At 43.9% G+C, this 24168-nt stretch overlaps 1 protein-coding gene across 8 annotated transcripts; it reads right to left on the bottom strand.

The window, feature by feature from the left end:
- Window positions 1-263: 263 nt before the first annotated feature.
- LOC120049854 (regulator of nonsense transcripts 2-like) lies at window positions 264-23619 on the bottom strand. 8 transcript variants are annotated; one of them, XM_038996317.1, is made up of 23 exons: window positions 23533-23619; window positions 20910-21278; window positions 19993-20772; window positions 19652-19812; window positions 19263-19451; window positions 19015-19170; window positions 18425-18528; window positions 18180-18265; window positions 17777-17885; window positions 17507-17620; window positions 16610-16726; window positions 15876-16061; window positions 14246-14449; window positions 13425-13700; window positions 13044-13227; window positions 11221-11381; window positions 10730-10834; window positions 10562-10660; window positions 10142-10315; window positions 9062-9203; window positions 2322-2442; window positions 1314-1361; window positions 264-1137 (listed from the first exon to the last, which is right to left on the bottom strand). In XM_038996317.1, exons 2-22 carry the CDS (start codon window positions 21275-21277, stop codon window positions 1355-1357), a joined length of 3843 nt encoding a protein of 1280 aa, XP_038852245.1. In that variant the 5' UTR covers window position 21278; window positions 23533-23619; the 3' UTR covers window positions 264-1137; window positions 1314-1354. The 8 variants fall into 8 exon arrangements, with proteins under 8 accessions (XP_038852245.1, XP_038852243.1, XP_038852248.1 ...); XM_038996315.1 differs by having other exon boundaries at window positions 264-1140; XM_038996320.1 differs by lacking the exon at window positions 1314-1361 and having other exon boundaries at window positions 264-1140; window positions 10142-10312; window positions 19027-19170.
- Window positions 23620-24168: the final 549 nt, after the last annotated feature.

Below are 24168 nucleotides of genomic sequence, written 5' to 3' on the forward strand. Positions count from 1 at the left end.
CAGTTAACACTGGTCTCGTACCCGCCTCGGGGTCAGGGTCGTCACCGTGACAAGGTGTTCCACTTCCAACAGGGTTAGGAGGAGCAAACCATCTCTATGGTACAGATGTAGGATCTTAATTTGATCACCCTGCTCCATGATAATTTACTTTCCTGCAATGCAGGACAACTTTCCTGCAATGCAGGACATTTTAAAACTTGTAGTGTATGAGGTTAAAAAAGGCTTCTGAAGTTTTTTATTTCAACTTTACAAAAATGTATCAACCAAAAATTATCCGTTAATTATAATAATTCACATTTCCTGTTGCTGCAGAATTATTGTCCTGCTGTAGCAAACTGACTCAAATGAAGATCCTACATCTGTAACCCTTGCTCACACAAGCAACCACGCCTTTCTGTACATCATCCTGTCCTCCTTGTTCCCTTGTTTATCGAGTCATTTAGTAGTCGTGACCCCATCTGTGCTCCCTCTCCTCCTCCTCCTCCATCTAGCTGCCTTTGAACAGTGTGTGATTTAGCTAGATAAAGAGAAAAAAAGACTGAACAACAGATCTGTTCCCAGTAAGAGAAGCACAGTCCATCTCCAAAGATGTTACACCCTCACCCGTCCCCTTTTCTTTGACACATTCTGTCCATTGTCCTCCTCTTGTATTCTCCTCCTCTTGTGAGCCCTTGTACACCATATCCTCATCCTGCACGGGAGTGAAGAGAAGACGACTGTAGTCCCTTCTCCTGCAGCCCAGCTGTACGTGCGTCTGTTTGTCTGCGTCCATGTCTGTCCGTACATACGTCCGTCAGCTGGTCGATCGTTCTTTCATTCATCTTTGATTCGTTCTTTTGTGCAGGCGGGGTGGGTGTTTGTGCTGCTGTGCTGGTGTCGTCCCGGGCGACGCACAGAAAGGAAGGGGTGTTCTCTGGAACGCCTTAGCCGGGTGAAGGGGGTGCCCCCCTCTTCCCCACCCCTCGTTGATGCCCTTTCTCCTTCTCTTCCTCCGGCGGCGGGGTTAGGTGTGGGGGTCTGCGCTTGCGTCAGTGGGCGGCTGGCGGACTCACTCCCTGCTCAGGCGAGACCGATGGTCCGCTCGCCCTGTCTTGCTCTCTCATTTGCTTGCTCCCTCGGCCAGACTCCAATCAGCATCTCCTAGGGGACAGAGCAGGGCTTTACTGTAGTAGCTGTCTTCCAGAACACTCACTGGAGTATTTATCCCATCCTCAAATCCCCAAAACATCCATCCAAGATCCACCACCTTTTCCCCACCCATCCTTCCCTCAACCTCCTGCCCCAATATCCGTCCCCATTCACTCCTTCAGTACCATCATTACTGCATCTCCTTCCAGCCATAGGTTGCAATGGTCTAGCGTCTGTTCGTGAGAAAATGTAATTGTGAGTGACAATCCAAAATAAAGTTGTGTTATTCATCAAAAACATAATTGTGTACTTTGCCATCAGTATCATGTAAGCATCTGTCAAATGTATGTTAGGCATGAATATGATGCGTTATGTTGACGTGGATCTAAATATCTCCTTTCTGAATTATTTTGTCACTTTTCCAAGACAAATATGAGGAAAGGACAAAGAACCACAAGCTATTTCTGTTCTGATGAAAATAGAAAGTTAGGGCAATCTTTATTTCCAAAAATAGAAAGGAATCTTCACAGCTTTTAAGGAAGAATAATATGAAAATGCACTTTAGTGCCTGCAAAGCAGAACAGATATATTTTCTTTAACAGTGCAAAAATAAAGGGGGACAAGTCTGTATCTGATCAGAATAGTCAAAACAAAATATTGTTTGACAGTTGGGAGACATGAACCCTTTCCGGTTTTAACATAAGCAGGGCCTGAGTGCAGAATGCAGTCTGTCAGTAGCGTGTCCGACTGAGCTGGCGGGCCCTAGCCTCCTGGCCCTCATATCTGTTGTTTCTCTCGTGTTTCTCTTGCCTTTCTTGTCTGTCACGCTTTTCGTGCCTTTCATTTCTCTCCTGCTTTGTTTCCTGCTTTCTGTTCAGGTGCAGAGAACAAGGAGGGAGAGTCAGTGAGTTGACTAACACCACGTCCTTTGACAGGATCCCATTCTCATGCCAACCCTATTCCCCCCGCAGTGAATACAGGCTATGTGTGCTTGTATTTAGGTGTGGTGGTGATTAGGACACAAAACAAACTTTTCATTCCACCACTGTCCCAGCCACTGTGACTGCTGCATTAAAGAAAGTTCACCAGTCACTCAGACTTTCTACCAGCATTTGGCTGGTGGTCTGCTGTTGATTCCAGGCCCTGGTGGTGTGTGTGTGTAGTGGGTAGGTAAGTTGAGGAGCGAGTCTCACCTTCCTCCGGTCTTGAAGATGAGGTCGGCGTTGGGTGCCCCTTTGGGGTGTTGGTAGCGCGGGCGCCGCTCCCGGTTTGTGTTGGCCGGAGCGGGCCGCTGGGCCAGAGACGCCATCATTTCTACATAGCAAAAACCAAGAAGGTTAACACAATGCTACACAAACCAAGCGATTTTAAGACAACGCTACAGAAACAAATGCAACACAAACCAACAATGTTAAAACAACGCTACACAAACCAACAAAATGTAGGCATGTTGAATTGTGGTAGTACTCCTGCTGCTTTCTCTCGTCATCTCTCAAAAAACCCTCCCCATTTCTTTTCCTAATGCATGCCTCATTCTCCATCTGTCCCTCTTCTTATCAGTACTGTATAATAAAGGGTGTCCAATCAAAGATGCATCTTTTGACAAACGAGTAAAGTAATGTGTAAAAGAAACATGTCGCTGGTTTCGGAGGATTCAAGCATTGGTAAGGACAACCAACCCAATCAACAAAACAAACCAAAACCAGGTTGGCCAATAGGTATCAACGATGGAACCAAACCATCCCCTAGTAAGAGGGCGCGTGTGGCGAGTGGGGAGAGGTTTACTGATATGGATGTTGACTTGTTAAAATCCATCAATGAAAGGCTTGCCAAACTTGATATCTTGGATATATTACGAGAGGACATCAATGCATTATGTGCTAGTCTAGAATTCAGCCAACGTCAGATTGATGATCTAAGGAAAGAGAACACGGCGTTGAAAGGTACTGTAGACTCTATTCATAGCAAGGTGGAGGTGGTGCAGAGAACAAACAACTTAAAGAAACCTTGCTTGACGTACAGTGTCGATCAATGTGGAACAATCTAATATTCTCAGGGATACCTGGAGAATGATAACAGCAGAGGCTGTGAGGACACAGTCCGAGACTTTATGTCAACTCAACTAAAACTGCCCACTGATGTTGTGCGTAATGCCACTTTCTCCAGAGTCCATAGAATAGGTAAGGCCTCTGGAAATAGGCCACGGGCTATTATTGCACGTTTTGACAAATTTAAGCAAAAGAAAATGACGAAGAACATGGGGAGAGAAGGCGAAATACTGATTTTGGAATGAATGATCACTTCCCCACCGAGATCAATGAAAGGAGAAAAAAACTATATCCCATCATGAAGGAAAAGCGTTGCCTGAATCAACGAGTCTCCGTGGTGATGGATAAACTTTATATCAACGGGCAATTGTATCAGGACTCTAGAGTAACTCCCTGGCTATTTTAATTGAATGTTCAAATCTGAGTTTGTGTGTTGTAGTGTATCATGACAACTTCAACTATAACGAATACATGCTCTATTGATCTCCACTTGATAATGAAAGGGCTGCATATAGCTCAGGTTAATGTATGTAGCCTTCCTAATAAAATACATGAGGTTTTTACCTTGGTCAACATAAATAATATTCATATTTTGGCTTAGACCGAAACGCATTTAGATGCATCTGTAAATGATGGGCAAATAAGCATTCAAGGATATAGTCTACTTAGAAGGGACAGGAATAGGAATGGTGGGGGTGTAGCACTGTACATTCAGAATCATATACCTTTTAAGAGGAGGGATGACCTTAATGTATGTCAAATAGAGGCAGTATGGGCTCAAGTACATCTGCCTCACCAGGCACCCATATTGGTAGGATGTGTGTAGAGACCTCCTAGCTCTAAGGTGTCCTATCTGGATGACTTATGTACTGAGTTTGACCAGGCCACAGATAGCAACAGAGATGTATTTATCTTGGGTGATTTTAATATAAATTGGAAGGATCACTATAATTCGAATAGAACAAAATTGATGAGATATGCCAAGAACTGTGGTTTGAAACAAATGGTTAATGATACTACTAGATCTTCAATTAAGTTGGGTCATCGTTCAGACACATGCATTGATCTGATTTTCTGTAATATACCATTGCAATGCTTAAAAGCCAGATCAATGCCAGTGGGCTGGACAGACCATAATATTGTGACCATAACCATGAACACCAAGGTTCCAATTGATTGTGGTCAAAATACATTTTAAAACATTTAATCATGAGCTATTTCTAAATGATTTGGCTGCTGTACCCTGGGAGCTGATTTATCTAGAGGATGATTTAAATCACGCTACAGAATGTTTTATTGATTTGCTCACTGAGGTAATGGACCATCATGCCCCTATAAGAAAGAGTACAGTTGGTGCCCGTCCATCTCCATGGATTGATGATGAACTGGGTGAGGCTTTTTCTCAAAGAAATATGGCAAAAGTCTTAGCAGCCAAGTCAAAATTAGAAATTGATGAACAGAATTATAGAACATTACGTAATTATGCAGTTAAATTGAATCAAAAAAAATATATATATATATTTTACAACAATGCTTTTATTGATTGTAAAAATGATTCTAAAAAGGTATGGAACACAGTTAAGGGCTTACTTGGTACATCTATCTCATCATGCCCATCTAGTGTGGAGGTTGACGGGAGAATAATAACAAAACCAGTTGATATTGCCAATCATTTTGCAGATTTTTTTTACGAAGAAAATTAAATTACTGAGCAACAATGTAAACATACATTCTTCCAAACAAGCTATTGTCCAATGGATTGATGATCATATTATGAGCAGCAAGATCTGCTCTTTTAGTCTGCAAACGGTGTCAGTGGAGGAGGTGTTAAACCTATTGAAGTCATTACCTGATGGTAAATCTACAGGTTATGGTCTTATGGAAAAAAATTTGCTTCGCTGTGCTGCTCCCCAGATTGCAGTTCCACTGAGATACATATTTAATTGGTCACTGGAAAAGGGGATGTTTGCAAATGTATGGAAGCATGCAAAACTGTCCTATTCCGAAAGACTGCAAAGAACCTCTTACTCCCGCCAATAGTCGACCAATTAGCCTACTCCCTACACTCAGTAAGATATTGGAGGGTATTGTGAGTAGACAAATGTGGGAGTACATGGAAAAGAATGATCTGATTACAGCCAATCAGCATGCTTATCGCAAAAACCATTCCACTACCACTGCATTGGTTTACATTACTGACCAGTGGCTCAATGCTATGGATAATGGCAAGTTTGTGGGTGTACTATTTTTAGATTTCAGTGCAACATTTGATTTAGTGGATCATGAAATAATTGACAAAATTAATGCATTATGGTTTTAAGGAGGTAGCATTGAATTGGGTACAGTCATATCTAACTGACAGGAAACAGTCCACCTATATCAATGGTTCATTTTCTTCCCCTCATGTGTTAAACTGTGGAATACCGCAAGGAAGCTGCCTTGGGCCACTTCTTTATTTAATATATACCAACGACCTTCCCTATGCCTTAGTTGAAACTCAAGCTACTATATTTTCAGATGACACTACAATTTATGTAGCAAGACAATCGGTTCAACAGGTACAGCAGGCTTTACAAGGAGATTTGGAGAATATCAGGGAGTGGGTTTGCCAAAACAAACTTGTTTTAAACACCAAGAAAACCAAAGTTATGTTGGTCTGTTCAACTAGGAAAAGGCCAAAACAGCATGGGATACAATTAAGTATGGGAGGAGTACAAATTGAAGAAGTGGCAGAAACCAAACTATTGGGAGTGCAGCTAGACAACTGCTTATCATGGTCGTCTCAAATAACTAATCTATGTAAAAAAAAATATTAAAACAGCATGCATAAATCAGAAGGATAGCTAAATATTTACCAGGAAAAATTATTCAGCAAATAACACAAGCATTAATTGAGAGTCAGGTGAACTACTGTTCTGTGGTCTGGGGAAATGCATTATCAAGTGAAGTTAGGAGGCTGCAGAATGCACAGAACAAAGCAGCAAGGATTGTTTTAAGGTGGAGATATGGTTCTTCTGTTGCAGTCATGCGCAGTGTTCTTGGTTGGTCATCAATCAACAAGATAATTGAAAAAAAACATGCTTATTTTATTTCATAATATACATAATTTAAAACGGCCAAGTTCTATTCACAACGGTATTCAGTTGGTAAGAGACAGACATTCCGTAAATACTAGGAATAGATTGTCCACCATCTATGCGTTATCCAGACAGAAAAGAACATTTCGATTTAGAGCAATAAAGAAATTGAATAAATTAACTGAGCAAACTAGAAAACGTTCAATATATAAATGTAAACATTATTTTAAAACGATTTAAATATAATACATATAAATGTTGTGGGACTATAGTAGATGAAGAATCAATATTTTTTAGATTGAGTATTTATTGGGTCATTATGTTAGTATATTATGTATGTTTGTAATAGTGTGTTATATGTGAAAATGTGTTCGTATTATAAATTGTATTTTAATGTTAAAGGACTCTTGGAAGATTAGTCCAAATGGGGACTAAAAGAGATCCAAATAAAATAAAATATGTAGATACTCCTCTAAGAAAACCTCATGTCTCTTCCAAACCTCATGTCTATCATAATCCGTTACAAACTTATTGGAGTTTTAACTCTTGTAGGATGGCCAGAACTAAATCAATGGAAGCGCGAGAAGAAAAGTAGGTAAAAGTCAGGATAATTGCATTGCGACAGCTAGGAGGATTCTGTGCAAGAATTAAGGCTACTGCTACCTGACAGGCTCACTTTCCGATTGAACTCGTCATCTTTCTTTGAAATCGGCAGTACATAAAACAATAGAGGTAAGATGGATATCGGTTTTGAGACATGACACACAGTATTTTCATATTTTAGTATACGCATGTCATATTAAACACTTTTTCAGTTAGAAGATCTCACACAAAAACAAGCATATCTCTGTGAAATGTCAACGGAGCACTGAGCGTATACCAAGTTTATTATTTTCAAAGCCTTTTACATTTAATTCAGCTCGTGTCATGCTAATTTAGCTTTTTTTGCGACCTGCAGAAACAACTTTAAAGACGACAGCCACAAAATGTCAAATCTTCAAAAGATGCTACAAGAAACCTGCGTCGCTATGTCAACAGAGCACGGTGCTTATTCAAATCAAATCAAATCAAGATTTGTAGATGTTATTGCAGGTGCAGCGAAATGCTTGTATTTCTAGCTCCAACAGTGCAGTAACACACACATAATGCATAAAGTAAAAAGTAAAGAGATGAAGAAATATCAGAACAAGCAATGTCAGAATATATATATATATACACACATACAGTGCCATTCAAAAGTTTGGACACACCTGTCTATATAAGGTCCCACAGTTGACAGTGCATGGCAAAGCAAAAACCAAGCCATGAGGTCAAAGGAATTGTCCGTAGAGCTCCGAGACAGGATTGTGTCAACGCACAGATCTGGGGATAGGTACAGCCTTGAAGGTCCCCAAGAACACAGTGGCCTCCATCATTCTTAAATGGAAGAAGTTTGGGACCACCAAGACTCTTCCTAGAGCTTGCCGCCCGGCCAAACTGAGCAATCTGGAGAGAAGGGCCTTGGTCAGGGAGGTGACCAAGAGTTCCTTTGTGGAGATGGGAGAACCTTCCAGAAGAACAACCATTTTTGCAGCACTCCACCAATCTGGACTTTATGGTAGAGTGGCCAGACGGAAGCCACTCCTCAATAAAAGACACATGACAGCCCACTTGGAGTTTCCCAAAAGGCACTTAAAAACTCTCTGACCATGAGAAATAAGACTCTATGGTCTGATGAAACTAAGATTGAACTCTTTGGCCTGAATGCCAAGCGTTACATCTGGAGGAAACCTGGCACCATCCCTACGGTGAAGCATGATGGTGGCAGCATGTGGGGATATTTTTCAGCGGCAGGGACAGGGAGACTAGTCAGGATCGAGGGAAAGTAGAAAATAGCAAAGTACAGAGAGATCCTTGGTGAAAACCTGCTCCAGAGTGCTCAGCACCTCAGACTGGGGCGAAGGTTCACCTTCCAACAGGACAAACGACCCTAAGCACACAGCCAAGACAACGCAGGAGTGGCTTCGGGACAAGTCTCTGAATGTCCTTGAGGGGCCCAGCCAAAGCCCGGACTTGAACCTGATCGAACATCTCTGGAGAGACCTGAAAATAGCTCTGTGCAGCGACTGACAGAGCTTGAGAGCATCTGCAGAGAAGAATGGGAGAAACTCCCCAAATACAGGTGTGCCAAGCTTGTAGCGTCATACCCAAGAAAACTTGAGGCTGTAATCGCTGCCAAAGGTGCTTCAACAAAGTACTGAGTAAAGGGTCTGAATACTTATGTAAATGTGGTATATATTTTTTTGCTTTGTCATTTTGGGGTACTGTGTGTAGATGGATTAAATTGTTTTTTCCCTCATCAATTTTAGAATAAGGCAGTAACGTAACAAAATTTCGAAAAAGTAAAGGGGTCTGAACACTTTTCGAATGCACTGTACATATAAAGTTGGTAAAACAGTATGCAAACATTATTAAAAGTGACCAGTGTTCAATGACTATGTACATATGGCAGCAGTCTCTAAGGTGCAGGGTAGAGTACCGGTGGTAGCCGGCTAGTAACAGTGACTAAGGTTCAGGGCAGGGTATTGGGCGGAGGCCGTCTGGTGGTGACTGTTTGTTTTTTATCGGCTGCATTAGGTTATGAAATCCAACATTTTGGATATAAAGTTAATGATATGTTAGCGAAAGACCACACTGAATGATTCAGAACATGAATAATCATATTTGTCTTGGTAAAATGTATTTTATAACATAAGGAAGTTACATTTTATCACCGAAGCGCGTTTTCACCCACTCTAGGCAGAGTGAGTGGAACACCCTATTTAATACCTTGGTAGTCTTCTTGCTCCTGTCTCTCGTTGATGTCCAGAGTGAGCTTCTTCATCCTCATCCTCTCCTCCTGCTCTGCCTGCTGCTGGTTGAAGTGGTTAGCAGCCAGGTGGGAGGATAAAGGCACGTTCAGGATCTTAAACTAGAAACAAAAGAGACAAAACAGAGACACATTCAAGAACTTTAACTACAGCTAGGAGAGCTCAAACAGGCACATGAAGCATTGAGAAGGAGCAAGAGTTACATCTCATGCTGTAGGCAGACAATGGGACAAGTGCTCAGTATTCACACTGCAGAAACATGCTCTCCTGGCTCACTATTCAACCTTTTACAACATGCCCCGTGATGTTTTTTCTCTCTGGCTGTGCTAAAACCCGAATGTGTTTCCAGGCCCAGGCAGCAGAGAAAGTGAGGGAGGGCCACTCCCATGGTGTGGAGCTGACAGAGGAATGCAGTGAATGTGTCTGACAGGGAGAGGTCCAGATACGTCACAGAGAGAAGCTGTGACGCTTACTGACACACACTGAACCGCTTTATCCTCGCCTCAGGAAACGCACTACAGGAGAGGTTAGTGTGTTTAGAGACACGTCATCTATAATGCATTAAGCAATTTATATAGCTTCATTTTACATCAACAAAAACCGTCTATAGCCGGTACTGTTAATTGGTCAAAACACAATGTTTACATAGTGTTTATAATCTGGTAAATGTCCTTTAAAAGCAGTTGCTGGAAGTGTAGTGGACTGAGTTTAGTGAGCTTTACTTTAACGTCTTGATTTTTCTGGACAGAGAATGTGTACACACTCTGAACCTACAACAGTAAAAGAGCTTGTCGTCTCTACCCCACCACCATTCATTCCACCCGCGGACTGGGCCTAAATACACACACACACAGCTCAGAGTAAATATTATCGCTGGGTCTGTCTGACAGTGCTGATTCTGTGGAGGGATCTGACTGAACTAACAGCGAAGGAGACTTCAACAAGTTTGTATGTGTGTGTGTCCATACTCTGTGTGTGTGTGTGTGTGTGTGTGTGTGTGTGTGTGTGTGTGTGTGTGTGTGTGTGTGTGTGTGTGTACCTGCTGCTTGTTGCCCTTGCGCGTGAGCATGACAAACTGCATGGTGTCTGAGATGCCTGCGTCTCCCTCTCCAGAGCAGACGGGTCCTCCAGGGCCTTTCTTCAGCTGGCTCTTCAGCTGCAGGGGGATGGCCACGTCCAACTGGTGCACCTTCACCGCCTCCCCGCTCCGCTGCTACACACACACACACACACACACACACACACACACACACACACACACACACACACACACACACACACACACACACACACACACACACACACACACACACACACACACACACACACACACACACACACACACACACACACACACACACAACTCCTGTTAATACCCGTTTATTAACAAAAGTAGTACAGTACTACGGACATAGTGACTGTGGCACACAGATTAGAGAGAATAGGAGAGATACTGTACCTGCAGGTTCTCCAGCATCATCTTGTCCAGAGCCTGGATGAAGTCCTCATCCTCAGCACATGCCACATGCTTCAGACCGCCACCACGGATGGTCACCTCCTACAGGACAAGACCGTCAGCAACACAATAACCTCTCTCCCTCTCTCCCTCTCCTTGCCATCTTCTTACATTGTTCTCCTCGTCCGTCTCGTTCTCCTTGTTGGAGTCGGTCAGATAGTCAGTGTTCTCCTCCTCCTCTTCCTCCCGCTCCTCTTCCTCATTCTCAGACCCTTCCTGGAACACACAGCAGGTTCTTAGATGGGGGGGGGTGTGATTGTGTGCTAGCTTCTGTAAGGTAGAAAAACAAAGCACTAAACCTGGAGAGCTATGTTGTCGGTCTGGCATGGTAAGAGATGAGTCAACACATCAATCTAGCAGCACAACAAGATGACCCGCTTCCTTATACAGTATCTTGCTTAGGACTGGGCTTCTGTCCTCAGTTTGCGACCCCCCCCCCCCCCCCCCCCCCCCCTACAAAACTAGGGGTGAGGGCCAAATGAATGAATGAATGGATGATAGATGAGTGAACGAGTGAGAGATCTAGTATCCACCTATTATGAGAGACTTGTGTCTTAGACATGCAATGAGTGAATGGATGAATTAAAGATTGACAGAATCACTTCTTCCTCTGGCTCGTTCATCTCGCTCTCATTGCCAGACTGTTCCTCTGTGTCCGCCCCTCCCTCTTCGTCGTCATCGTCATCATCCTCGTCTAGAGCCTCGCCTTCACTCCCCATGGCACTGGAGGGCCGGCCGTCCTTCTGTCCATCCATGGCCAGTCCTGCAGGACACAAACATACGCGCACACACACACACCTTCATTCGAATGGCGCAGCGTCAGGTTGCAAGGCGAAGTCTTGAAGCAAGAGACTTCGAGAGAGAAAACGCTAAACCATTTGCATCATAGTCATTGATTACAATCATTCGTAAAAAAGCTCTTCTCGTGAGCCATCGCTCCGTGCTCTGAACAGGCTTTTCCCTGGCTCTTTACATAAGAAATCAAATCAGACACAAAGCATAGACATTTACCGCAGATTATATCCTAAACTCCTTGAACTATGTCCAGGAGTGAGGACAGACGAACGCAAACAACAAGCCCATTTAGAAACATACCACTTTGTTGGGCTGGAACTGCAGGAGAGTCAAGTCATTGCAAGAAATACAAGTCATAGCGACATTCATTGTGAAACTAAACAGGTGCTTCAACACATAGCTTGGAGAGACCATGAATATAACTTCAGAAGCCTGATGAGCAGAGAGCAGTAGAGGAGCAGATAGACGCATAGTTAAGAGACGCTACTAAGCAGTAGAACTTCGTTAAGGGAGGGTTCAGCAGAGGCAGAGGAAGGCCTCCGTTGCCTTATCTTGGTTAAAGGATGAATGGCGAAACAATGAGGCCACTGTACAGCCTGTGGCTTACATCACCCTCATCAATCACTCAGAACACTCACAGTACAGACGGACAGACACGCACAGGGTTTTTCCAAAAGCGCTCTCTCGCATTCCACGTCAACACCTTGAAAACCTTGAAACAATGTTCTGTGCCTGGGTTAATACGGCGGACTACTTGTTCTGTGACTCAGAATGCATCACACCTGCTAAATGAATGCTTCCCTCTTCCTCCTCTGTGTCCCACAGGGTATTTCATTATCTACATCCTGTCTGTCTCTTGATTGTTTCTCTATATCTGTGCATCTCTTTACTTTCCTCCCCATCAGATAGTGACCAAATGCGTTTCACCTAAAGAAACACTTTCGGTATTGTGCCACTTTAGAACAGCAGGTGCAATAGGGCAACGTTATATTTGACAATATATTGACATATCGTGTCATTGGGATGTGACTCAGGTATTTATTAATATTCCCCTTTAACCCTGAAGTGAACACTTACTTGAGTAAATATGTTTTTGTTTGTGCAGACTTAAGAGTGTGCGCTTTAAGTGGCAGTCTACAGTGCAGGCAGGTCTGACTGCTGTGTGTTTGTGGTATGTGTGTGAAAGGGCCAGGTATGTGTGTTACTATGAGGGAATTTGACCTGTCTGACAAGATAGAGAGTGGCAGGAGCTGAAGCAACCTCCTACACAGGGGGGAATGTTGCTCAGCAGGGAGGACAGAGAGCAGGAGTGGGCCAACCTGAGGAACTAGCTGCTACAGCAACACATTTCCGAGGCCTGCAGGCACACACACACACACACACACACACACACACACACACACACACACACACACACACACACACACACACACACACACACACACACACACACACACACACACACACACACACACACACACACACACACACACACACAATAAACATGTGGGGGACTCAGGTATGACAAGGATCTTTAACAACCTTGTTGTAGTGTGCGTGTGCGTGTGCCCTTATGCATACATTCCTGTGTGTGTGTGTGTGTGTCAATCTCTTTCGCTCTGTCTCTTACCCAGTTTAACGAGGAACTCCCTCTCCAACTCGGTGACCTGTCGTGTGGAGTCTTCCAGGGAGATGCAGAGCTTCATCTTGGGCCGGAGGAGCTCCAGGGTGTCACTGATCATGTAGTCAATGTCGATGGGGAACTGGTGCTCCGCACTCCACACCTCCACACTCTTCTTCCACCAGATATACCTCTGGAGAGGACAGACAACAACACATCCGAATTTAGGGACAGTCTTGTAAGGAATTAATGTAATTGACATTATGTCACAACAGTATCAAAACCATTCAGGCGAGAGAGAGAGAGAGAGAGAGAGAGAGAGAGAGAGAGAGAGAGAGAGAGGCTGAGAGGAGTGAAAGAAGGGGAGGTTAAACGTTCATACCGACTGACCTGGAAGTAGATGAGGAAGCAGTCCAGCTTCCTCTTGCTGGAGCCGCGGTCAAAGTACTGTCCGCAGGTGTCAAGCAGGGTGCAGACCATGCGGATGCGGAACAGGTGCTCGGGGGGGTCCAGGGGGCTGGGGCTGCCGTCCGGGTTCACCCCGAATGAGATGAAGGAGAAGAGGGTGCGGAAGATGACCGCTGACTCCACCATGCGGTAGTTGTAGAGCTCCCCCAGAAACTTGGCACTGCTGATCCGACGCTGGTTGAACTTGGGCTGGTTCACCTGCAAAGGAGAGGGGAGAAGGAGCGACGATGGGGGGGGGGGGGGGAGAAAGGGAGATAGAGGAGAAAAGGGGGTGAGATGGATAGACATGGAGAGGAAAGGGAGAGATGGGGGAGAAAGGGAGAGAGAAAGCAGGTGAGATGGAATGGCAGAGAGGTGTTGAAGTTGAGTGCATCTGTGCTCAGAAACACCATAAATATGAAGTCCCAAGGAAGATTTTACCCACATGAACCTCAGATGTATCACTCAATTTGTTACTGTGTGTCACGCAAACCACATATCTGAACCAGAAACATGCAGTTCGACAGCCTGTTCACATGGTATACAACACGTAGCCTCAACAATCCCTCATTCAAGTCATAAAAAACGTACCATCAATCTCTCCTGCTAGGGCTCTTCACATGGCCCTTACATCCAGGAATGAACTCTTGAATCTGGGCCTGACTCCAACCAGCTCCTCCTCCCTCATCCTCACCTCCAATCCCAGAAACAGCTCACCACCCTGGGCTTGCCTTGCCCTCCCCACCCCCTCCCATGGTGCTCACCTCCATTCCCAGGCGGATGTCCTCCAGGACCCCATCCACCACGTGGATGCCCACGTCCTCCTGGTAGGCCACAAGGCCGGCCAGCAGGTTGGCCACACAGTGGATGCTGTTGTACTTGATGTTCCAGATGTTGACCATGCAACAGATCAGGTAGCCTTTAGACTCTGGGTCCTGCCAGGGGAGTTTACGCATCTGCCTCAACACCTAGGGTAGGGGAGGGAGGAGAGAAGGGGATGAAGAGGAGGGAGACAAGGAAGCGGAGAACGAGAAGGGAGAGAAAAGATGATAATCGGCAGGTGTTTGATACTTCTGTTGTGGTTTAGTTTTTTGGTATGTTAAAGAAATTACAGAATAATCTGGGGGGGGGGGGTCATGACCCTTTTCCCCCCTCAAATCTCTCTATAGTGTTTTGATGAATATGCATAAGCCAGTGACTGTATAAATGAGGCACCATAAAAATAAAATGTAAAGCCTTTCGTGAACTAACACTTGCACGTGACTTTTCCCCCCTTACTGACTTCAAGTTGAATTAGTCGTATATGTACCGGATACACATGGTATACACCGTCCAACTAAATGCTTACTTGCAGGTTCCTTCTCGACAATGCAACAACAATAAGAAATAATAAAAGATAAGAATACGAACATAAAGTAAATGGCAGTAGAATAGAATAAGACATTTTAGCATAAGTATAATACAGGAAGGCACAATTTATAGTTCAATATTTACATTTGTACTGGGGAAGGGGAGGAGGGAAGGGTATAAATAGAGCAGTATAATAAGAGTCTGGTCGCAGCAGTTGTGATGTGTGTGTAGCATGAGTGTACAAAATATTAGTAAAACCTTCCTAATATTGAGTTGCTCCCCTTTAGCCTTCAAAACAGCCTCAATTTGTCAAGGCATGGACTCTACAAGGTGTCGAAACCATTCCAGTGAAAGTTACAGAGGCCTAAATATGATACCACCCCCCCCAAAAATACTAACCTCCACTGTTACTGTAATCGTGAGAGGTTAGCATGTCATGGGGGTTATGACATTTGTGCTTCCAACTTTCTCACTCATAACGATTCATTCAGGATTATCCGTAGCATCAATGTAGCATCCACATTAATGTAGAAGTGTTTAGAAACACATTCTATTCATATTTACAATAAAAGCGACTCCAAAATGACACAATACATTATGTACCATTCATTTCTATTGGGCACAAAATTATCTGAAACACAGCAGATGCATCCAACAAGTTTGTAAAGTCTTTGCGTGCTCGGAATATGTGACCAAATACGTTTTACTATTTTAATACACATAAGTGAATTTGACCCAATACCTTTGGTCCCTTAAAATGCCGGGACTAAGGACAAAAATGTATGTAAAAAAATGTATGTAATTTCATAAACGGTTCACCCGATATGGATCACAATACCTTCAAATTAAAGCTGACAATCTGCACTTTAACCTCATAGTATAATTTAAACTGCAAAGTGCTGGAGTACCAAGGCAAAACAACAAACAAACGTGTCACTGTCCCAATACTTTTGGAGCTCACTGTATCTTAAGATGAATGCACTAACAGTAAGTTGCTCTGGATACGAGCGTCTGCTAAATGACTCAAATGTAAAATCTTCATACCTTCTCCGTGGTGACCTTGGAGAGGTCCTTGTAGAGCAGTTTGCGGATGTACTCCTGCAGCGGGGGCCTCTTCTTCCTGACAGTCTTCTCCATGGGCGGGGGGTTGCAGTAGTAGTAGGCATTCTCCACCATGGTCACGTAGCGAGCATCCAGGTGCTGCGCCTGCTTCTTACGCATCATTTGCTCCTGAGACACGCAAGTATACAAAAACAAGTGAGCCATTCAATATAGAACCCAACTAAAAGCTCTCAAGAAGGTGTGTTTTCTTATTATCTTGCTAAACGTAACCTAGAAAATATGGCAGCACGCGACATGAATAACCTCATCCAAATGCAATTTAGGCACAATAAAGCTGGATTAATAGCGCTTTATGAATCAGATTGAACCCTGGATTTTGGCACCAGTTAGGAAGGCCAAGACAGGTCTCTCTCCGGGACTTTGGATGCACTCCAAAACCTTTGGGGAATTCCAGTACAGTGTTTGATAGGTGTGTGTGCTTGTACATTAGTGGTAAGGCCGCTGAGGGGAGAACGGCTCCTAATAATAGCCGGAACGGAGCAAATGGAACGGCATAAAACACCTGGAAACCATGTGTTCAATCTTTTTGAAACAAATTCCACTGATTCCGCTCCAGTCATTACCATGAGCCCGTTCTCCCAAATTAAGGTTCGCCAACCTCCTGTGCTGTATACGTACGTGCGTGCATTGCCGTGTGTGCGTGTGTGTGTTTGTACCAGAAGGACGCTGGTCCGGAGGTGGGAGTCGGGGGATCTGAAGAGGAAGCGTCCACTGGTCTCCAGCAGGGTGCAGGCCATCTCTATGTGGTGGTGGGAGAAGTCTGACAGCAGCATCTGTAGAGCAACACACACAGGAAAGTGTCAAGTGTTGGAAACAGGAAGTGTCAGTACAATTTCATAAATGTCGACAAACAATTTGTTCGTTCGACATGGTGGGATCCTTTTGTGTCGGTAAAATGAATTATGTGAAAACTCCTTTATGCGCAAATATTGATATAATAAAACCATCATGTTGATGTAAACTTGGAGTCACGAGGAATGCTTGATATGAAGTTGTACTACCACTACGGCATGGAAAAGTATTAAGAGTTTATAGGCAGATGAAATAAGTTCTGATGAACTTCATGGTGGTTAAGTGATGGACGGTGATGAGCTTTGAAGGTGTCATTTGAATGCTAGTGACATGATGATTGATGCAAGGCTGCCAATTATCAAATACAAATGATATTGCTCTTATCCATATCTCAGCATATAAGTTATAACCTACCCTGTCCACTTTATCAGCGAACTGTTGTCTAGAGAGCATGTGCCAAAACCAGATTTGGCAAGTTACCTATTTATCGCAACAGTTTTGGTGACAAAAATGAAATGGAAACATTGAACTTCTGCTTTTTATTTAGTACATGAAAAATGAAGGCCAAAAAAAATCTTAATTTTTAAAAATCACGCACAGCATTTTATCAGTTTGATGGAAACACACCTCTTGTGGGAATATTTGAAAATAGTATTTTTTTGTGCAGATTTTAGAATAGTTGTATGAAAATCTGTCGCCAATTGGATGGAAACCTAGCTAATGATTGCACAGCTTCCTGGTGAAAGAGAAGCATCCCCTACCTTCAGACAATGCAGAGTGTCCGTTTTAGAGAACAGCTTGAACTTTGCCAGCTCCCCGATAAACCTTACAGTTTTATTTTTTGTTTCGATGTTGATCTGGTCCTTCTTCCGGATCTACAAGGAAACACAGCAAGCATTCTGTATTGAAATCTCCTTCAAAACTGTTTGTTTCCTTCAGTATAGGTTCTATTTTAATGAGGCAGTGGTTCTGTATGAAAGACACAACAAAGACGAAGGTGTTAATAGTTGTTGTAAAGTCTTGGGACCTACATGGAACCTGAAGTCTCCTTTGAGTATGGAGCACAGGTCATCGGCCACATCTGACATGCAGGGGTGAAGGGTGGCCACCAGACGGGAGTAAAAGGGCAGCAGATCCAACCTGGAAGAACACAACTCAACCATGAGCTTTACAATGGTATAAGTACCATTGACTTCCTTTATGCCATTTCAAATTAAATGAGCAACCGCACCACCTAGTGGGTAAAAGGGACAACAACAAAAAACTTTCCCACACAAATCAATCCATGATCAAATCCTTCCAAATGAACTATCTGCGTGTGTGTGTGTGTGTGTGTGCGCGTGTGCTTTGTCAGGGAACGGTGAAGAGAGTCTGCACCAGCTTCCTGATCAAATCCTTTCAAATGAACTATCTGCTTTATAGTGAGTCTGGTACCTTTGTCTGGGAACGGTGAAGAGAGCCCGGACCAGCTTCCTCCTGTTTGACTTGGTGTTCATGTTCATGCAGAAATCCATGGCAGCCTGTGAACAAACACACACACAGTCAGACTAATTCACTGCACAACTCTGTACTTAGTACCACATTCCCTATGAATCATTGCCTTTGTGGCTAAACTCAAATTGTAAAGCATGGAATACATCCTTCTGGTATGCTAAAGGTGTGTTGTGTTCTCTCCTTGCCTTGTCTATGAGGTCTCTGTTGACACAGTTGGGAAGCTGCTGGATGAAGGCGTCCACGATGAGCTTCAGGTGGGACCCGGTGCTTGCCTCCTCATCCTCTTGTTCTTCACACAGAAACAGGGAGGACACAGTCAAACATGAATACAACAAAGTCATGCACCAAATATCTCCATAGCGAACTTAAAGAGTCACTCAGCGACATAAACAGAAATAGCAAAGCCATAGCATAGGTATAGACCTAAGAATTGGGTTGATACATGTGGAATATTAGAAACCTTGTGAATGACTGTCTGGTTTCCACATGCTCAGCAACACACCTCTGTTTACTTGATTGGCCCTGAGCACCCATGAGTGGGCCCTAGCTCTGTTTCCCTGACCTCTCTCATACCCTAACTTGAGCCCTGGAAAAGACACACAAACACCAAGACACTGTCCATGTCAATAACCAACATGCCTCCTCTATCCAGAGGTTGTAGATATTCGATTATTGCCGCCCTCTTGTTGTAATTGTCAAAATGGAAAGCTGGCAGTGCAAAGCGCTGGGTGGTGTGTGCTGCTTGGTGGCTGGCAGGCTGGTGGGTAGAGAATACCTTCATCTTTACCTTGCTCGTCCAACAGTTTTTTGGCAAGCTCTGCCTCGTTCTCTGCCTCATCAGGTCCATCCAGCTCCAGAGGGTCATCAGCGATGTCTAGAGCCTCGAGCTCCAGCTCCAACTCCTCTGTGGTGGCCGCAGCATCTTTAGCCTCTGAGGAAAGGATACAGCAACAAGAGAAGGGTCATTCAGACAGTGTGAGTCTGTGTGTGTGTGCATGCGTGCAAGTGTGTATGCGGCTGTACCTTTACCAGCAGCCTCCTCTTTGTCCTTGCCCTTCTCGTTATCTTTGAACAGGATGGCAGGGACGAAGGCCTTCAGGTCCACCATGTTCTCGTAGAAGTTCCTGGCATCCTCGTCCTCCCAGATGCCCCCCTCCAGGTCATACTCCCCGGGCTTCCCAGGGGTGAAGATGTCAATGCCAGGGCCGTGCTCTATCACACAGAGAGGAGAGGAAACGGTTAGATACACACAGACACCAAAGACTGTAGGCTACATATAACCAACAGCAATAAAACATGATAACAATATGGCTTTATAACAAAAATCACCCAAAATTACAACAAAATGCACAGTCTTTATATTGTTCCTATAACAAGGTAATAAACAGTATACAAGGGTTGTTACTCTTTACCTTCCTGCACAGTCTTGTCCAGTGGAAGTTCTGGCATGTTCTCATCCAGAAAGTCAGCCAGAGACTGGGTGTTAGCCAGCAACTTCTGGTAGGACGTAGCAAACTCCTCATACTGCTTGTGTCTGTCCTCACTCAGCTCCCCTTTGGAGTGGAGGATACGCCTGGAGGAAGAAAAAACATGGAGGTGTCAGTATGTACACTAAAAGACATTTAGCATGTTACTCAAAATGGCTATGCGTCATGTACTATGGCAGGAGTATACACTGAAATCAATAGTACAGGAGAAGTTGTGAGATGGGTCATGTTTAAAAAAATTCTCCAGGAAGCCTAGGCCCCATCACCTGTTCTGCCTCTCGATGTTCTGCAACTCGCGGTGGTCCTTCTTCAGGTGCTTGGTGAGCGAGGTGAAGTACTCCCTCAGAAGGTTCTGGAAGGGCTGCTGCTTCTCCGTATTGATGATCTCACTGGGAGGGAAGGCCAGGTCAAATTTCTCCCGGGCAGCCTTCACTTTGCGAGGCACCAGGCCCGCGATGTCGTCCCCGCAGTGCTTACAGAAGCTGATGACCACCGACACATGCGTGTGTGTCTCGCGGTCTGTCCCGATGATGCTCTTCAGCTGCTCGTAGATGAGCGAAAGGCCCTCCTTGTCCGTAAACAGGCCCACGATGGTAAGCTCCGCGATGAAGCGCAGGTCGGTGCGCAGCTTGCTCACGTTGGGCGCCTTCTCCTCCTTGCGCGCCTCAAAGTGCCTCTTCCAGGCCTGGAGGAGCAGTGGGGCGAATTCAGCGTAGCGCTGGTGAAAGAGGGAGCACAGGTGCACGGCGCAGCCCACATCAGAGATCTTCAGCTTGGCCTCCACCACCGAGCCCACCGCCTCGCCGATGTACTTGCTGAGGTTGAGCGAGCCGAAGTCATTGGAAAGGGCTTCGCGCTGCTGCTCAGTGAGCGTGCGCAGCTTCTTGACAAAGGCCGTGTTCTTCTTCAAGCTGGAGTCAAGGCGGCTAAAGAAGGTCTCCTCGGGACGGCCCTCGTGGGCATTCTGGTTGCGGATGCGCAGCTCCTTCCGGCACTGGTGGCGCTCCCAGGCCTCCTGGTGGAGCTGGTGACCCTCCTCCTTCTCCCTGGAGTGGGAAGAAAGATGGAGAATCAAGTTAGCAATTATCTGAATTCACAAATACTAAGCGTACACAAAGTTTATGATGTTGAGAGCACCTACAGTAGATACATTATTATGGTGGTTCCTCCCCTGAGCTCTTACTTGAGTTGAGCTGCCTCCTCTTCACGCTGTCTCTTGGCCTCCTCCTCCTGAACTTTCCTCTCCTCCTCCTCCTGCTGCTTCTTCTCCTCTTCCTCCTTCTTCCTCTGCTCCTCCTCTGCCTTCTGTTTCTCCTCCTCTTTCCGTTTCCGCTCCTTTTCTTCCTTCTTTCTTTTGTCCTCCTCAAGTCTCCTCCTCTTTTCCTCTGCGGCCTTACCGATATCTTTCTTGCCACTCATCTTTGCCTCATCCTTCACTTTATCCCGGGAGGAGGCGGGCCGTCTATCACCCTCTCTGTCTTTCTCCTTGTTACTAAAGGAGCTCACCTCTTTCTCATCCATGTTTAATGATCTCTTGCCCTCAGCAAGCATTCTAGAAAAACAAAGTTGAATCATTCACATTATCAGTGTTACATATATCAGTGCTAGGCAAGCCTAGTTATTAACGTTGGGCGCCTGGTAGCCTAGTGGTTAGAGCGTTGGGCCAGTAACCGAAAGGTTGCTAGATCGAATCCCCGAGCTGACAAGGTAAAAATATGCTGTTCTGCCCCTGAACAAGGAAGTTAACCCACTGTTCCTAGGCCGTCATTGTAAATAAGAATTTGTTCTTAACTGACTTGCATTGAACCCTAGTGGTCTGAATATTTACTTTGATCTCAGGACCTTCTTATGAACTAAGTTTTCCTTTATGAACAAGTCTTATAAATTGAAAAAATATTTTTACAGTTTATTAGCGTTCACCTAATATGTTCCCCCTGTTGATGATGCTCATTATACACTGCTCAAAAAAATAAAGGGAACACTTAAACAACACAATGTAACTCCAAGTCAATCACACTTCTGTGAAATCAAACTGTCCACTTAGGAAGCAACACTGATTGACAATAAATTTCACATGCTGTTGTGCAAATGGAATAGACAAAAGGTGGAAATTATAGGCAATTAGCAAGACACCCCCAATAAAGGAGTGGTTCTGCAGGTGGTGACCACAGACCACTTCTCAGTTCCTATGCTTCCTGGCTGATGTTTTGGTCACTTTTGAATGCTGGCGGTGGTAGCGGTCCTGCTTCTGGGTTGTTGCGCTCCTACGGCCTCCTCCACGTCTCCTGATGTACTGGCCTGTCTCCTGGTAGCGCCTCCATGCTCTGGACACTACGCTGACAGACACAGCAAACCTTCTTGCCACAGCTCGCATTGATGTGCCATCCTGGATGAGCTGCACTACCTGAGCCACTTGTGTGGGTTGTAGACTCCGTCTCATGCTACCACTAGAGTGAAAGCACCGCCAGCATTCAAAAGTGACCAAAACATCAGCCAGGAAGCATAGGAACTGAGAAGTGGTCTGTGGTCACCACCTGCAGAACCACTCCTTTATTGGGGGTGTCTTGCTAATTGCCTATAATTGCCACCTTTTGTCTATTCCATTTGCACAACAGCATGTGAAATTTATTGTCAATCAGTGTTGCTTCCTAAGTGGACAGTTTGATTTCACAGAAGTGTGATTGACTTGGAGTTACATTGTGTTGTTTAAGTGTTCCCTTTATTTTTTTGAGCAGTGTATATTAAGGTTGAACCAAATGATTACATGTAATAAAAATGAAATACAAAATTATGTGAAATTGAATGAAACAATATTGTATGTTCATGCTAATATGATGTACAATATTCCATTATGTTTCTATATGATAAAAGCGTAATATATTTAATATGCCATATACTATTTCTTAACAGTTTCACTAATTAATTTTAATTAACTTAATCATTATGACACACCCCTTACTATTGTCATTGGTTACACTAATTGCACTGTTTGTCTACATAACCCGGTTCAAGTAGTCATAATATTACCCGTACTAGCACTGTTGGTTAGAGCCTGTAAGTAAGCATTAAACTGTAAAGTCTACACCTGTTGTATTCGGCGCACGTGACAAACTTTGATTTGATTTGTGACTGGCCGAGTTGCTAAAAGTTTTAGCCAGCCGTTGGTGAAAGCGTCACAAGATGAAATGTCAGTGATCGAATATTTCAACAGTTAACGTTAGCTAGCTAGTTATTTTTTATAATCTCCGCCATCTACCATATCTAGGTAACGTCATAAAATGCATAAAACCTCCAAGTTGACTACACGCCAATTACATGTTTATCAACGTGCGTTATGAGTCTATTTTACTCTTAAATTGCAGTTGTGATCGTGCCGTTTAGGTAACGTTAGCTATGTTGACATTGTCTTCCCTACGACGCACGTATAGATAGCCTAGTTCATGCTATGCTAACTTGCTTAACACACAACGGTTAGGTAAGAACCGTTCGTCGTAATTTAGCATTTGTACGACTACTATGTGCAATTATTTTATAACAATGAAATAAAGTGAAAATGTTACCACTAGTGTTGACAAAACGGCACACATTAAGCCAAAGTTACGTTGCTAACGCGTTAGCTAGCTAACTGTTGTTAGGCCGCTTCGGCTTGAGTCTCGACTCGAGAGGTAAACAAACGCCTTGGTAGCCCGCGAGCATTAAGATCGTCGATGTCAATCGTCTGCATAAACCAAAAATAAGTGTCAACATATATTAGTAATAATTACATATCATTCATTATAGAATATAGTCTAAAACCAAATTATTACCTTCGATTTCTCTCAAAATAAACATCTGACTTGTGTTAATAAGTAAAAATGATTTCCTTGTGCGGCACAGGACCCCTTGGATTAGGCACCAAACAATCTGCCTCAAAGGAAATGTAGGGTCTAATCTACTTTGTTTATTGAATCGATAAGCAGATCGAAAATCTTTATTATAGTAGTATTTTATCAGTAGATAAATTGATCTACACCAATTATATAATTTAGTTATGTATTCATGGTACATTAATTCAGACAGGCAATGTTGCAGATTACATTAGGGAGTGGGTCTCTGTTGTGTCTGCTGGAGAAACAGTTGTAGCAGTGAGTTCCAGTCAATTATTAATACATTAATCATTTAGCAGATGTACAGGAGCAATTATGGTTAAGTGCCTTGCTCAAGGGCACATCTACAGATTTTTCACCTGGTCAGCTCGGGGATTCAAACCAGCGATCTTTCGGTTATTGTCCTAACACTCTTAACCGCTGTGGGTAAAGAATTAACAGTCTTCACTGATAAATATTCGGTTATCACGTTTTATATTTCGTTTACTGTCAGATGTCTGCATGCATAATAGAAAACATAACTAATCGTACGAAATATTAAATCATTATCCTATTATCCATTATATACATTTATAG

Source organism: Salvelinus namaycush, chromosome 6, assembly GCF_016432855.1.
Source record: "Salvelinus namaycush isolate Seneca chromosome 6, SaNama_1.0, whole genome shotgun sequence".
NCBI classification, from domain to species: Eukaryota; Metazoa; Chordata; class Actinopteri; order Salmoniformes; family Salmonidae; genus Salvelinus; species Salvelinus namaycush.

Coding starts and splice junctions, on each gene's coding strand:
- LOC120049854 (XM_038996313.1), bottom strand. CDS start 21,277: ATGCTTGCTGAGGGCAAGAGATCATTAAACATGGATGAGAAAGAGGTG. Junction 17,886..18,179: donor TTCACCGTTCCCAGACAAAG/GTACCAGACTCA, acceptor GTGTTCTTCCAG/GTTGGATCTGCTGCCCTTTT. Junction 14,450..15,875: donor CCAAGGTCACCACGGAGAAG/GTATGAAGATTT, acceptor CCCCTACCCTAG/GTGTTGAGGCAGATGCGTAA.